This window comes from Triturus cristatus, chromosome 7 (assembly GCF_964204655.1).
Source record: "Triturus cristatus chromosome 7, aTriCri1.1, whole genome shotgun sequence".
NCBI classification, from domain to species: domain Eukaryota; kingdom Metazoa; phylum Chordata; class Amphibia; order Caudata; family Salamandridae; genus Triturus; species Triturus cristatus.
Window position 1 is genome coordinate 1,287,125,742 of NC_140590.1, and position 16,508 is coordinate 1,287,142,249.

Sequence of the window (16,508 nt, forward strand, 5' to 3'; positions counted from 1 at the left end):
ACTGGAGGATGATGTTGACAGATGGGTGCGCTTGCCACTATCCCTAATGGGCCGCATCGCGTTAATGAAAATGGGGGTCCTCCCATGATTCTTGTTCTTGTTTTGTAACTTATCAATTGTACCCCCTGCTCCCTTCTTCAAACGCATCAGATCTCTGTTGATTCACTTAGCTTGGGCCAGTAAACAACCTTGGGTTCGATGGGACATTCTGACGCTTCCGTACTCCATGGGTGGCCTAGGTGCCCCTGACATGGAACTCTATTACTATGCGGCGCAATGTCTGCCTTCATTTTATTGGCTGCATCAACAAACCCCCCCTCCTCATCTGCATATAGAGAAGGTCACAGAGGCACCCTCCCCAATGGCTGCATTCCTGTTTCGAGCCCCGCATAGATGCGCTGGTACACTTGAATCTATCAATGCCACTACACAAGCATGGCATAACATTTTGAAGCGGCAGGTGGCCTCCATCCTTTATTCTCCACTCGCTCCAGTTGAACTGTGTTTTTGGCTACCATTGCTTACTGAGCCGGAGGTGCTGCGTGCACTTTTGGCACTTGATATTCTTCACATAGGTGACCTCTTTGACGATGGAACTGGACGGTGATGGGAGGACTTGGTCTCGGATGGGCAGGACGTCACCCTGCTGGTGACGTTCCATTATTACAGGGTTAGACATGCCCTCCGCGACATGTTGGGAGACGAATTGACTGAACTGCCAGAGGTTGCTCCCTTCTTCCGCCTGTTGCGGGCAGAGTCTCCCCAGAAGGTAATCTCCAGCATTTACAGTTTAGCTCAGGACTACAGGAAGAACCACTTTACTTGGCACTTGGTGTTATTGTTGCGAGGCTACACGTCGCGTTTCTATGAACGGATGACACCGTCTTATACACTTCAAATTTATAAATAGAGTATATTATACCCCGATTCGCTTACATAAATATGGCCTTCGAGACACGGTGAAATGTGAGAGATGTGGTGTGGATCTTGCAGGGTTCTTCCACATGGCATGGCTGTGTCTAGACATAGCCAACTTCTGGATAGCTATTTTTCAGAAACTTAGCGATATTACTGGGGTCCCCCTGAATCTGGACCCATTATTGGCTCTACTGGGTTTTTCCAAACATATACGCAAAGGCGTTAGGCGCCTAGTTGAGATGGGATTATTGACAGCTAAACGGGAGTCTATACCAAGATTATCTAGCGGATAAGGAGTAAATTGGGTTTTTGAGGTACTGGTTCCCCCTTCTCACAGCAGTGATGCATCATGGTGCACTAGCAAGGCAGTATGAATTTCTCCCTAGGGGTTTTGTTTCCAAGTACTGTCTAGAAATAATGCTGCAGAAAGTCGTCACTGGGCCCTACCCCAGAATTTGTCTCCATACGGAGTAAACTAGTATTATCATCTGACCTTTCCAATCATGACTGTAAAGGATCTCCTGAGGCTCCTCGCCCCACCTCCGCCGTAAGATCTACGCCTCTGTATATAAACTGCAAGCGTGTTATAAGGATTCCATGTTGTCCATGTGTGAATGCGACAGTCTATTAGTGATACTTTGCATTTAGTTATGATTTACCCGAGATAATCATAATTTGGCCTGTAAATTCATACGTCCACTTTTGATGCCCATTAATTTAAATTAAGTGAGACCAGAGTTATTGCTTTTACAGTTTTTAACTACCCATACAGTATGTTTTTTTAATTAAGTTATCTCTCCGGTGTATTAAAGAAAGTTAAATTCGTGTTGATGTTGTCATGTATGTAATGTATCACATTGTGCTCAACTTTTATAATTTTATTTTAAAAATCGAATAAAGTATAGATTGATTGAAAAGTAAGTAGTTGGTTACCTGAAAAGATTTGTTTTTTAACATATGGGCAAATGTCTATCAAGACTTTCTGGATGATTCTACAATCCGTTGGTCCGGGTTTTGTGTATTTCCAGGGAGCACTTCACATGTCAATATTCATTTCAAAGAGGCAACACCTAGGCATCTGTTTGCTCCCTCATACAATGCCTGTACCAGCTTCTGGGGCCAGACTTTACCCAGCACCGGTAGCTGCCTGTGTGTGTCACTCCAGTTCAGAGCCTGACCGGGATGATGGCCTAGAGAGACAGCGGTCGCTGCCTGGAAGACATAGCTATGCAAGTGGTGTATTCTTTCTTTCTTGGGGTAAGGATAAGAAGTGTCAGAGCCTACGTAACAGGTTCAGACAGGAAGGAGCCTGATGACTGGGCCTGCTGCCACTTGCAGCTGGTGGCAAATTATTCTGCACTCCCTTGTGTTCCCCGTTACTTCCTGCTCACTAACACAGGGGAGAGTGAGAGTGTGGGTCTTGGAGAATATAAGTGTATGTTCTATCTCAGATTCTCCAGTACCTTTAGAACAGGTCAAGAAAGAGGAATAATGATTACTTCACAATACACACTGATTTTAGACTCTAGAAAATGAGCTAAGCGTTTTCACTAGGGTTTAAAGTTTTCATGACCCACGCTCAGTTTATCAGTTAGAACTGGCACAGAGGATCTGCAAAACTGTATTCAAGCTGGATGGCGAGCTATTCTACACTCACTAGAAACTATAACACCAATCCTGATGATTCCACTGTAACACTGGAAGCCTTTGAGGGCATAATACAAACAAATGCTTTAATTGATCAAGGATGTTTATTTGCTAAATTAGAACTAATATCTATGATGAAGCTTACTCGAGCAATGCCTTAACAGAAGGAAACCCTAGGCCTTGCCAAGGCATCTTTACTGGCAGCAAAAAGAGGGAAGCGTATTACAAGATTGGAATCAGGTCCTGTAGCAGCTAGCAACAACACTAAGAACGTGCGGACACCCGTGGGATTCACCTGCCATGGGAAGGTTCCAACTAATGGATTGTTGTACTTTCCCCTTTTTGAAGGGTCATCCCAGAACTTTTTGCCTTCCTCCTACATTTTTTCTGACCGGTTGGTGGTGGTTTTATGACTCTGGGCACTTTACCACTGCTGATTAGTGCTAAAGTGCATATGCTCTCCCTAATAATTGTGTTTATGGCTTGGTGATTCCATGATTGGCATATTTGATTTACTAGTCAGTCCCTAGTACGGTGCACTGTATGTGCCTAGGGCCTGTAAATCGAATGCTGCTCGTGGGACTGCAGCACTGATTTTGCCACCGACATAAGCAGCCTGTAAATGTGACTCAGATCTGCCACTGTAGTATCTGTGTGCAGTCTAGTACTGCCATGTCGACTTGGCAAGTGCACCCACTTGCCTAGCCCTACTCTTTACTTTTCTTACATGTTAGTCATCTCTTAGGGAGGCCCAAGGCACCCCTGTGGGCAGGGTGCAGTGTATGTGAAAGGTAGGACATGCATAGGTGTGTGTGGCATGTCCTGATAGTGAAATACTGCAATTTCGTTTTTCACTATTGTTAGGCTACCTGTTCCTATAGGTTGGAATGGGGTGTTTGTTTATAACATCTTATAAACATGAGTACCCCTGGGAACAAGGTAGGAAAATAATGTTTAGTATGCCTGAACTCAGAATGTTAAAATGCATCTTTTAGTGAGGGTGATTTTTACATTCTGTTTTTGAAAATAACACTTTTAGAAAGTAGGTATTTTTTTGCTTAGCCATCCAGTGTGCCTCTGCTAGGATGCGTATTGACTGTCTGGCTTTGGAGTGACAGGACCTGGGGATGTGCAGTGCTCCAGAGAGTCTGGATGAGTCAGCTCTAGGCTGAATAGGCCTGGTCTGCATTTGGAGTGGTGGGAGTAGCACCTGCACCTGAATAGGGCTGTGCCTGCCTTCGGCAATGATGGCTCCACCCCTCTGCTGTGCGTCTGGAGCCAGTGCTCACACTGACAATTGAGGTTGTTGTGCACTTGCAAAGTGCCCCTCGGAACTGGTTTGGGCAGGGCTCAGAGCCCTGGGCCAGGAGAGAACAAAGGAATATGTGCTATAAAAAGTGTGGCCCAAACCCCTGAACTTTAGATTAATGCTAAGGAACTAAAGAACCTGTCAGGAAGAAGACCCGGGAAAGCTGTAGGAGGAGTACTTCCCCAGTGCTGTGTGCTGGTGGGGTTGGCCTGCAGCGGTTGCTTCTGTCTTGGGTAGGGAAAGGACTGGACTGTGCTTTCATCTTCTTGCTGTTAGACTTTTCTCCAAGGGCTTGAAGAAGAGCTTGCCTCCTGTTGGAAGTCTCAGGGATAGAAAAGGCTTCAAAGATCACTTCTGGGAATCAAGAGGAACCTTTGCCAAGGAGAAGAGCCGGAGAATCTGAGGAGGAATGCTGCCCCTGTGCTGTTTGCTGCCTGGGGTTGGCCTGCAGTGGCTACTTTCTGCCAAGGAGAGGGAGAAGGACTTTGCTGTTTGCTGTGTCCTCTGCTTGAGAAAGATCTCCAAGGGCTTGAAGAAGGGCTTGCCTCCTGTTCTGAAGTCTCAAGGACACAAATACTTTACCCCCAGCACCCCTGAACATCCTTGCTGGGAGTTGCCTGTAGCTGGTCTGGGCCTCTTGAGGTTGTTCTGGCTGATGGGAGCAGGAAAAGCAATGCAGCAACAAAAAGTATGACGCATCTGCACCTGTTTCCGACGCAGCGCTGAAGAAATCGTTGCAGCGCCTGGCCGCGGCTCGAGAAATCACACGCCGCATCGAGTGCACCGATCTCCAAAGTCCGAGATCACCGCATCGATTCCAACACATGCCCTGGCTGCAAGAACCCATGTATTGTCCCAGATTGTCGCATCACATCGAGGTGCCAGGTCTGTCGCATCATTGCAGGACACATTAATAATCCGACGCATCACCTCCCCACGCAGTAAGAAACCGACGCATCACCTTCTCTCCGGTAAGGAACCAATGCATCCCCTCCACTGCACAGCAGTAAGAACCGGCAAATCACCTCCCCTGGAGCAAGGAACCAACACATCACCTTCCCTGAGTGTAAGGAACCGATGCATCACCTTCCTTGCGACCCTTCTTCTTTGTGTGCGCGACTCATCCAAGGTCCTTTGAACTGAATTATTTCTACAATTTGAGAGTCATATTTTTATTACTGTATTGTGGATTTTTGTCTTGTTTGGTTTAGAGAAAGATTACTAATTTTCCTTAACTGGTGTGGTGTCCATTTGTAGTGTTTTCATTGTATTACTGTATGTGTTCACAAATGCTTTACACACTGCCTCTGAGAAGCCTATCTGCTCATGCCATGCTACCAAGGGTGTGAGCAGGGGTTATTTTAGAAGTGTATTCCCCTTACCCTGACTAGAAGCAAGGGTACCTATTTGGACAAAGATACCTACCTCTGCCAACTAGAGACCCCCATTTCTAACATGGATCAAGCACAATCCTGACAACGGAGCTCAATGTAGGGTTCTGTTTGATTGTCATACAGATTCCTACACAGGATCTCACACGAGCAGGAGGAACCTGTCCCTCCTTTAGATATAGCTACCCCCCCCCTTTGTTTATCCTTATTGGGGTCGCAGCAGCCCTGAAAGATCAAAAAAAGAATATAGTGCCCAGCACTGGCTATATCCTTGTTGCTATATATAAATTAGACCAAGGCGTTAGGGCCCTGGTCTTACCTTTTGTTATGAATACATCTTACAAACCTCTCTGTTTCCATTTTCATGGGAGACAGTGGTTGCAATGTTGATATCATAAAAAGATTAAAAGGAATGATCCTGCTATTAACAGGCCGATTTCACTTTTATGATCTGGAGGAGCATTTAAAGGAAGACAGACCAGATTATCCGAGGAGGAGTAGCGTGCCAGTAACACATCTTTTATTTGCAGTTGACAATGCACTTCTCAAGCTAACTGAGCCTTCAAAGTAAATAAAGGCTGTTAACTTATTCTCTCAAAATTACTTAAGTCAAAGTCTTACATAAATGTTAAAAAACAGCCTGTTAATTGGCCTGTCTAGGCCTCTTAAAACAACTCCCACAAACAATGCAATCTAGTGGACAGGTTCCAGTTTCTCATTCTTCTGGAGTCGAGGACAGGGCGAACTTGGTTGGAGAGTTCAAATGCAAAAGCAGTAATTTCACACAGGAAGAATGTCGATACACTGGTCTCTTCAAGATCTCACGGCGGGTTAGAGATGCATATTGCCACGTCTGTCTCTTTTTGTCGTATTAGGTGCTGAGTTAAGGATTTTGTGGATGTAGAGGTTTGAGTGAAATTCCTCAGGCACTTATTGAATTTGGTCGTAGGGGTCACCTTCATCCAATTGAGATTTGAGGTAGGAGTCTCTTCCTTTGATAACAGGCCCAAACCGAGTCGCAACTTACTCTGCAGAAATAAGGCGAACTTTGCAAAAAAAACTGTAAGGATGTTCTGTCACAGGTTCAGTATCTTGATATTCCTTGATTCATGCATGTCTAGCCTACCTTTTACTCAACATTATGCACAAAAATGTAGGATCATCTAGAATTGCCCCTATGTACTGGTAGTGTATTGGTTTAAAAGAAATATACAGTTTGAACCATAGAAAGCATGTTGTCCGGATTGTCTATAGCATTCCCTACTGAGTTTCTATATATCTACAAAATGATGTCTATGAGCAAAACCGTAGCCTAGCCCATTCCCCTGAACTGAGAATACTACACTTAAAATTCTGTTTGGGCATTGTATCCCTTGCCTCTCTTACCGAGAATGGGGTAGACACTGAAAATATGCAATGATATGGTGTCTCGGAAGACACCATAGCCCATTTGCTATCTTTAGGCTTATTGCTTGGCCTTTTGGGAATTGAAAGAGAGGAACCGCATGTATTACATTTATAATTGATTTTGTATCACTGTCTGGCCTCCAGTCATCTCCATCAGACCGTCAATATGTTATGGCTAAATATATATGGAAGGCTTGAAAAGAGAGACAATATCCGAGATGACAGGCTCCATCCAGTCTATTATGCCTTAACAGGTCTTACCCTATTCTAGCTCGAAAGATTTTTGATTATGTTTGCCTACTACGATTTTTCCATCTGTCCTGGACGGCCTTGAGTGTTAAATTATCTATCATATTCCACTTTTTTTAATACAGTTGTAAGGTGCAAATTTTATAATGTAACACAGGCTGATGTTTTGAGTGTGTTTTGTATTTGAAGATTGTTTGTAATGATTGTAATGCTCTGTGAGCCGCTGTCATTTTATTCATCTTTGGCTTGCATTCTCGAGCGCGGCTGCTCGGTTGTTGAAGATCCCCTGGCAACACCACTGTTGGTTGGATTCTGCGCAGCTGGACCGCTCCGGTCGTGGGTGCCTGTTTCTCGGAATAAACCCACTTCAAAACCTGCAAAACTTCTGCCTCTTCATTTAACAAAGATAGCTGTACACGCAAATAAACTCAGACCTGAAACGTTTTTCTGCTTAAATACATAATTCTTCTATAGCGCTGAGTGACACATTCATCCCCATAACACAAGCACTCCTGGAGCTCTTACCTCTTACCCTTCAGCCTTTTCATACACACCCTGGGCTATTTGCACTGGTGAAGGATCAACCATCTCCTTTCCCACTTCCTGGACACCATAATGCACTCCTGTCTAATCTGTATCACTTCGAAATTGACTAAGCAGCCCTTCTGGGTCGTGTCCTACAGCTTTGGCCATGATGTAATGACTATCTGGCCTCCTCCTTTCCTTGAATAATGCAACTTTCTTTCTCTGTTTCACTTCATATACTCACTCATCTTTTCACTAAATGCAGTGCTTCATTGATGCCAGGGCCGGCTTTAGGGCGGTGCGACCGGTGCCACCGCACCAGGTGTTGACTCTTCGAGGGGGCGCCGTGCTTGGAAGTATTTTGTGGTTTTTTAAAAGCACCTGCTGCTGCATTGCTGGCCTCCTGCAATTTTCATACAATAAAAATGTCAAGATAACTACGGTGATTAATGTTCTTCCTGGAGAGAGAAGGAGTTTTGTCTAGTGGAAGTTTTAACTCATGTTATGGTAGCACAGAGGGTTAATATGCCCGCTGCAAAGAATGTGTACCATGTAGATCCGAAAGTGCATATAGTTTAAATAGGTCAGTAATTTTGTCAGAGAGATCCTTTTGTCACTAACAGTGTAGATGTTAAAATCCTAACATGGAACAGTGAGATAATAAATGTAAAAGAGCTGCATGCAAACTGCAAGGTATAGATTACAGCATTATAATTTTCTCCTCTGTCTTTCATTAATCTAATGTTTCAAAAAGGGTTAATTTCGGTAAACAAAAAAAAATCCTTATTATTAAATGTAACCCCAAACCATGGGGTTATGTTTAAGATTCTGAGTCTGTGCTTCTTCAGACCAAGCACTCTTAAACTAAAATGTACCAGTATGGATGGCATGTGATTCACATTGTAGTCTTCTGGCTTATGGAACATTTCCTATACACTAATTTACACACCTTTGACTGATTGTCTCTGTGTAATATGTGTGGGATGTAAAGTGCTCTGACACCCTACATTGGTATAGGAGGCACTATTTAACTAATTAAAAAATATATCTGAGAGAGAGTGGTTACGGAGACTTGAGGGGACACTGTTAAAGGATGGCAGTGAGGGAGTCTGTGGGGGGCGCCAACAAACATTGTCGCACAGGGCGCCACCAGTGCTAAAGCCAGCCCTGATTGATGCAGTTATTCCTACAATCTCCACCAGCTTTGAACCACTAATAGGCAGGCATCTTCACTCAAGGTTATGTTCTTCTTCATTTCTATCCAATCTGCTCTCTCCCATAACCGTGTCCTCTCTTTCCAATTAATGCCATTTTCGATCCACTTTTGATTCCTGCCTTTTGGCATGTCTTCATCTATGTGGTCATCATTCACTACCTCTGCTCCTCATTCCTTATCCTATTTGGGAAGGTCCTATTGCCAACCACCTCTCACCTGCATGTTTCAATCCATTGTTCATGATACCTCCGTCTTTGCAGGAAAAGTGTGCCCCTTATGAAGGCTCGATCCTGGATCATCAAAAAGAATATGGATTATTTGGACCTACTCAACCTGTGAGAAATGAGGGCATGGACATGCATTACAAAACATATCGAGTGAAGCCTCAAAATGCTCAGAGTTATCCTGGTCAGTGTTAGCCTAATGTGGGTGAGGAATAGGGTCTGTGCATTTCTTCCCATAAACCCCAGGTATCTAAAGATAAGCAAACTTTGAAAGCTTCATCAAAAAAAGCTTCCTTGCAAATACACAGCAGATTATAAACTGGGTTGTAGGTATGGTTCAAATAGAGATTATAACAGGACGAGGCCGTGGCAAAGGTGGCAGAATAGAATGTTGGCTAGAGGGTGAGATGTTCCAGTGGTAGACAGTAGTAGTTGCTGCGGCAACCTGGTGTAACAATGGTAGGCTAGGTTCTCGTCAGAGAAATGGATCAGTCAAGAATGGTGAATGATGCAAATTTAATAACATCTAGAGCAGTAAATATATGTTATAATGCAAAACACTGAGAGGTTAAGGATCGGAATGTCATATCTCCGTCCTGAAATGCAACAAGCTGCCCGCCATGTTCCTCTGATAGTCTTCATCGAATCTCTCGTTCTGTGCTACAGTGAAGTGGTTCTTCCAGTCCCCTGTGATCCCTGAGTAGAGAGAAAGAAATAACCATTTTTGTATACATTGGGAGTTTCATATGTAACAAATGGGATACATTTGCCCCCTTCTTCATTATTTATTGATGTTGGGGCAAAGGTGGAACAGAGTTGGAAACAAACTTTCTCTGGATTCCATTACAGTTTTCAAACATACAGAGGTGTAGATTTTCGGGTTATCTATGTACCTCACCCCATCAACAATAACAGCTGAGTTTTTTTTTTTTTGCAGAGTTTTATATAGCGCGAACTTGACCCGAATCCAATCAGGTATCAGAGCGCTTTACATAGCACCAGTTACGTTACATGAGTTCTGATGAGGTTCACAATCCACTCAGTAGACATAATGGCATAATTGCAAGAGAAGCAGGGAACCTACTCTGCTCAACGCAGTTCGATATGAAATATCAATACATCCCTTGTTAGCCAAACCGGAGGTCGAAGTGCGTGGGATCTCAGGGCAACGGTGTGCCCATACTTTTTTAATTTAAGAAAAACAGTTCCCTTACTTTATGTGAAAAGACAATCGTCCTGGGATGGTTAATTCCGAAGCTTGAAATGCTTCAGCTGAAGTTAAGGCAGTGAGTCTCAAGTGCTGTGAAACTGAGAACGTGGCAGACAACCACACACGCCTTCTTGCCATGGTGTCTGCTTGCTGGAAAGAAATATACATGTGCACAACTGGTTATTGTGCAAATGTAAAGTGCACTTGGAAGCCAGTATAGGCTTTAATTGATGGATGGTTTCGGATGACTCAGATTTATTCTTTTGAATGGTATTGCAACGGAGTTACCAACTGACCTGTGAAGTGTGGGCTTGTAATGGACACTCATAAAAAACAATCACTACATATAGTTTCAGTATTATTAAAATCTATATTTTGGAAGTTTTTTTATCTTAAACTTTTTTGAACATTTTGTAGCAGCCCATCATTTACTTCGAGTAAATGAAGTTTAAAAAAATGACTTGCATATTCACTGCACTTTTTGTCATAGGGTAAGGCCTCGTAGCACTAAAAATACAAACTTACTATTCTCCACTGCACAGACCCGGTTTCAATTCTGTGGTTCTACACACACAGACCTTTGCAGTGCATTAACTAATACAGGTTTCATAAAGTATAATAGCGCATTCCCAATGAATTACTTGCATTTATTTTTCATGTAATCTGTGCGTTATTTTATATGCAGTTATCTAAAGGTAAAGGATCTAAAAAGTTTCATACTATTTTTAGCCACACCTTTGACCCCGCCCCCATGCTCACTGGCCCCACCTTCATTACATGCACCATCACAGTTACTATACTTTTTAAACGCATTTCAACCCCTGATCCAAAGTGTTTCTCTTTAGATCAAATAAATGGAAGCATGGGGGTGGCATGTTCATAAACATCCTTGAACACTTGTTTTCTGATTTGAAGTTTACATACATATATGGAAGTCTTTATTTGAACAATTTCTCCATAACCTGGCATGCCAAAAAAAGCATTATTGTGTGATATACCTGGAAGAAGGATCAGCCAGCAGTGAGTAAGCCTGAGACTGATTCTCTCTGCTCTGAATGAGGACACGTGGTGGTCAATAAGAGACACGTACCTTTTCTCATGAAAGAGGACACCTGATGATCCATCCTACATTTTGGAACAGTCTTATAGTTGGTCATCAAGTTATCCTTCATTTCCTTGAAAGTTGTGTGGTGATTGATCCTTTCCAAAATCTCTTCTTCCAACTCCTTCTCCATGAACTGCATGATCTTCCGGAATTCCCGCTTTGGGTCCTGAAATAGAGAGAGAAGGGGGAGACACCAATTTAACATACACCAATAAAAGAGTACAGTGATATACGAAGGTGAAATTTTACAAGCAGGATTATTCATTGTGGTTTTCGTTCCTTTGGTTTCTCACCTCCTTCATATCTTCATAGAACAGGTACAGGATGCGGTGGTCCTTTCTCTTCTCCCACCAGCTCTTGACGTGTTCATACCAGGAGCCGTATGCAACTGACAAAAGGAATAGTCATGAGAAACAACACATATCAACCTTCAACTCCCCTCCAAACCCACAAGAGACATCGCCCAGCCTTGTTCTTTAGGAGACGAAACTCATAAACAAATGCACATAGCTTCTTTTTCAGTAAAGAAGGATTATCTACCCACAACGGCTTGGGGTACAAATTCATTTCCCTACTTAGAAATCTCTGCATCTGGCAAACTAGGTTGGGAATCCTTGTGAAGCCCTTTGTTTTCGCGTGAAACTAGCTAATAGCGGAGCTCTGTATATGGTCAAAGATAATGATATAGTAAGTAGTTGATTGGAGGGTGTAATAAAGACACCAGGAAGGTTGCTTGTAGTTAATAGGTTTAATCCATAGAAAGATCCTATCCACATAAACAGGTCTTGTGGAGATGAAAGCTAGGCAGCAACTGCCCTCTAGTCATTACATCATAAGGCTCATCCAGATGATAACATTCTTTTAGTGCTTAGCAACATAAGTGACATCTCAAGATGCCACACATCCCCATCCTTTACAACAGAAACAAATAAGTCCACAGCTAGACAATAAACATGAACTAATAACACATGAGATGACCTATTTTACAAAATCTCTCAAAAACTTTGGTGGAGAAGAGACTCTAGAAGACTTCCGAATAGCAAGAGGATTAGGTTTTGGTTCTGCACAACTTAAATCACTTTGACCAGCTGCAAAATCTTTCCTAACCACCACCACCCTGTTTAAATTCCAAATACGATGATCTGCAGTCTTTATAGCATTGTTGAAAATTTTGATTACTTGGATGGGCTTCAAAAACCCTGACATAGATTTCTTCTTTGAGGGTTTCTTTATAAGAACCCAACCCCCCACCTTGACCAAAGTTTTCCCAACAGAGTTCCTAAGATCATGGATCCTTTTCCTGGCTTCAACACTTTTAGACTCATGCAGTTTCCACTTTTTGTTTTCATTCTCAACGAGTAAACCAGGTTGCATGTTGTTTACCCAGGGAGGTGCAATTAGAGTATTTGGGCATCTAGACCTAAACAATTCAAAGGGAGTTCTATTTGTCACAGAATGAGGTGACACTCTGTAAACCTCCACCTTTTTCCAAATTTGGGTACGCCAATCCAGCCCATTCATCCGTGCCATGCTGATGGTCTCTTTAAGCACACGGTTAAATCTCTCAACCATCCCATTCGTTTCTGGGTGGTACAGAGAGGACCTTTTATGTTTGATACCATGTGCAGCCAAAAATACTTGCATTTCCTTAGACACGAACTGTACACCGTTATCAGTTAGGATACTATTAGGTAATCCTTCCCTAGCAAATACCTTTTTCTAGAAAGTTTATAACGTGCCTAGTCTCAATTCCTCTGGAGATTCCAATCTCAGGCCACCTAGAGAAAAAATCCATTAAAACAAACACGTATCACTCAGTACCAGAACACTGTATTGGACCCAGAATGTCTAAACCTACTTCCTTCCAAGGAGCATCTGGTCTGTCTCTTATGATCATGGGCTGTGTTTTAGGTTTGGCTACCCTCTCACTGAGGGCACAATCAACACAATCTCTTATCACCCGTTCAACCTGTAAATCCATTCCTGGCCACCAATAATTTAATCTAAGTCTCTCCTTAGTTTTAGAAACACCCTGATGGGTCATATGTGCCAACGATATAAGTTCTGCTCTAACAGAGTTGGGAGGGATGAGTCTTAAACCCCTAAAAAGGAGTCCATCGTGTTGAGACAATTGATCACGCACATGCCAATTTTGCGTCTCCCTTGTGTTTACCTTCCCAACCCTTGTTAATAATTTCTAACACTTTAATTAGCTTAAAATCTTGTTGTAAAGCTTCCTGCCATTTACATTTGTCAATTATTTTCTCTTCAACGACACAGACCATATCATCATCTTGTTCACCCTCATCCGAATCTTGATCATTCTCAACAACCAGTCTTGACAATGCGTCAGCCACTTTATTTTCTACCCCAGGCAAATATTTCAATTCAAATTCATAATCTTGTAGGCCTACAATCCACTTCGTTATTCTACTAGAAACCGCGTCAATACCTTTATTCCTAAAGATCGGTTTATGGTCAGACCTGACTTCAAACTCACCACCCCAAAGGAAATCCTTTAACTTTCTTATCGACCAATAAACAGCAAGTGCTTCTCTCTCAATCACAGAGTAACGCAACTCTGCGCCTCTCAAACTCCTAGACAAGAAGAGAATCACTTGTTTCTGAGAACGACCTTCTTGTGATAAAACTGCTCCTAACCCCTTTAAACTTGCATCCGTGACTAGAATGGATTTCTTTTTTGGGTCAAAACTACATAGTTTTGGAGCACTTTTCAATTTCTCTTTGACAGCATAGAACTCTTTATCACAGTTGCTCTCATGTGAACACATAAGGAAGCAAAACCGCTTACAAATTTACTATAATATTCGGCCATACCGAGGAAACTCATAAGTTCCTCTTTATTCTTTGGGGTGGCTAAATCCTGTATAGCAGTAATTAAACTTTCCTTTGGCAAAACACCACCCTCGGATATAGTGTGTCCTAAGTACTCAATGGAGTTTCTTCTAAATTTACATTTCTCAATTTTTACTGTTAAATTGAATTCCTGTAATCTGTTCAAAACCATGTATAGCCTTTCATCATGCTCCTTAGTATCACCTCCAAAGTTCAAAATGTCATCTTGGTAAACTCTAACACCAGTGAGGCCTTTCAAAACCTTTTCCAGCGCTCTCTGGAAGACTGAGGCTGCTGATACAAGGCCAAAAGGGAGTCTTGAAAAACGAAAAGTGCCAAATGGAGTGACAAATGCTGTTAGATCCTTCGAAACCTCATCTAATCTAATTTGATGATAGGCCGACCTTAGGTCAATGGTGCTGAACACCTTTGCCCCCTTCAACAGCATTAACATGTCGTTAATCTTAGGCAGCAGATAACAGTCAACTACCACACTCCTGTTCAATTCCCGAAGGTCGACACACAAACAAAGAGATCCATCCCCCTTCTTTGCGGCGACCACCGGAGCGACCCATTGTGTAGCTTCTACATCTTCAATCACTCCCTCAGACTTCAAGCGTTTGAGTTCTAATTTGACCATTTCTCTTACTGTAAAGGGCACATTCCTAACCTTGCAACAAATGGGTTTTGCATTTTCAACCATGCGAATGTGATGAAGATACCCTTTGAGGCACCCTAGCTTGTCTGAGAACACATTTGGGAATTTCTTTTTTAAACTCTCACCAAATCCTTCATCTACAGTATTCTGACTAACTGAAGTTAGATTTGATTTGAAATCTTTTCTAAGTATGATGGGTGGATTAGAATTCGGGTCCAACTTAACGCCTAGATCCCTCTGGTGGAACCAGCTCAAAATGTGGTCTCCTTTTTGTGAAATGTAAATTTTTGCGCTTGCTAACCTGTTTTTGTAGTCAATTAAACCCCAGAAGTACCCAAACAATTTTATGGGTTCCCCTCCGTATGCAAACGGTTTTATGTCAGGGCGATAAACTTTGACTTTTCCACACATTACTTTGTTAAAGAAATCTTTTGAAATAATGCTAATCTTTGCACCTGAGTCGAACAGGACTTTAGTGGGTCTCCCTTCCACTAAAATTTGATCTATCGGGGATTTTCCTCCTTCCCCACTCTGCACGGCTTGAACCTGAATTTGGCCACAGTCTACCTCCTCTTGACACTCATACGTACCATCCACATCATAGTAGACTTCATTTATCTTGCCCCTGTAGTTTCTTCCTTTGCACATGGCAGAGAAATGACCCTTCTTTTTGCATTTACTGCACGTGACCTTCCACCCTGGGCATTGTCTGTCATTTGCAAAGTGACCTGTTTTCCCACAGCGGAAACACTTAACAGTTGAGAAATCAAATTTCTTTCCTATTTCTTTTGAATTGTTAATCCTCTCATTACCCATGTTACCTGTTGTCCCTCCAGGTTTAGTAGTAACAGCTTGAATAGAACTTTTCTCTTTGCTTTCACCATTTTTCTTTATGACATCTACACATTTCAGCGAATGCTCTATTCTTTTTGCAATTACAATTACCTCTTCTAAATTTGGCTCGTCTTTCTGCCACAATTCTTCCCTAACACGTTCAATGCTGCAACCCAGCATGAACTGATCTCTTATTCTCTCAAGTGTTCCCTCAAATTTACATGATGAAGCCAATTTTCTAAGAGACGTAACGTAATTCTCTATACTCTCATCTTCTAACTGACTCCTCCTCCCAAAATGGTATCTCTCTAGAATAGTACTGACTTTGGGCAAGTAATGTTTGTCAAGCATAGCAATGCAAATTTCATATTCGTTAAGGGTACGATCATGAAGTTCAGGAAGATGATCAAAAACTTCCTGTCCTTCAGATCCCAAACAATGTAAGAGTAGAGCGGTTTTCCTCTCTGCACTTAGGGACGAGCCGCACACTCTTGCATATCTTTCAAAAACCTTTCGCCATTTTTTCCATTTAATGGGGGGGATCACCTGGCGATGACAGAAAGAACAGTGGTGCCGTTACGTTCTGCATAGTCTTACCCGTCCTTTATATACTACCTTTGAAACAAAAACACAAACTATATCCCCTTTTTTCAATAAAATGAAAAAAAAACTTTAACTTCAAGTAATTAACCATATGAATGTCAGGATAGTGAGAAAAACAATATTCTTTTTTTTCCTTTAAAATATGCGATGCACAAAAGTGTGTGTATCACTGTTGTAGACTTAAAATTTGAAGAAAGTGTGTGTATCACTGTTTATGACACACATTAAAATTTACCTCGACCTGTTCGTTTTATTATATGTTTTGGGAACCAAATGCTTAAAACTTGCTTTGGCCCCCTTAACGTGAGCGCTGAGCGCTTGTTTCCTTGTCTTTTCCTCGTTTCCAGCAGCGTGAT

General features: G+C 42.3%; 1 protein-coding gene across 1 annotated transcript in view; it reads right to left on the bottom strand.

Moving 5' to 3' along the window:
• Positions 1–9,383: 9,383 nt before the first annotated feature.
• The window catches only part of LOC146811901 (sulfotransferase 1 family member D1-like), a 515,287-nt gene continuing 508,162 nt past the window's right edge, over positions 9,384–16,508 (bottom strand). Inside the window, exons 5-7 of the mRNA XM_085618863.1 lie at positions 11,495–11,589; positions 11,187–11,367; positions 9,384–9,582 (exon numbers count right to left, since the gene is read on the bottom strand). Coding sequence (XP_085474989.1) covers positions 9,470–9,582; positions 11,187–11,367; positions 11,495–11,589 — 389 coding nt within the window. The 3' untranslated portion in view covers positions 9,384–9,469. The remainder of the gene's footprint in view (positions 9,583–11,186; positions 11,368–11,494; positions 11,590–16,508) is intronic.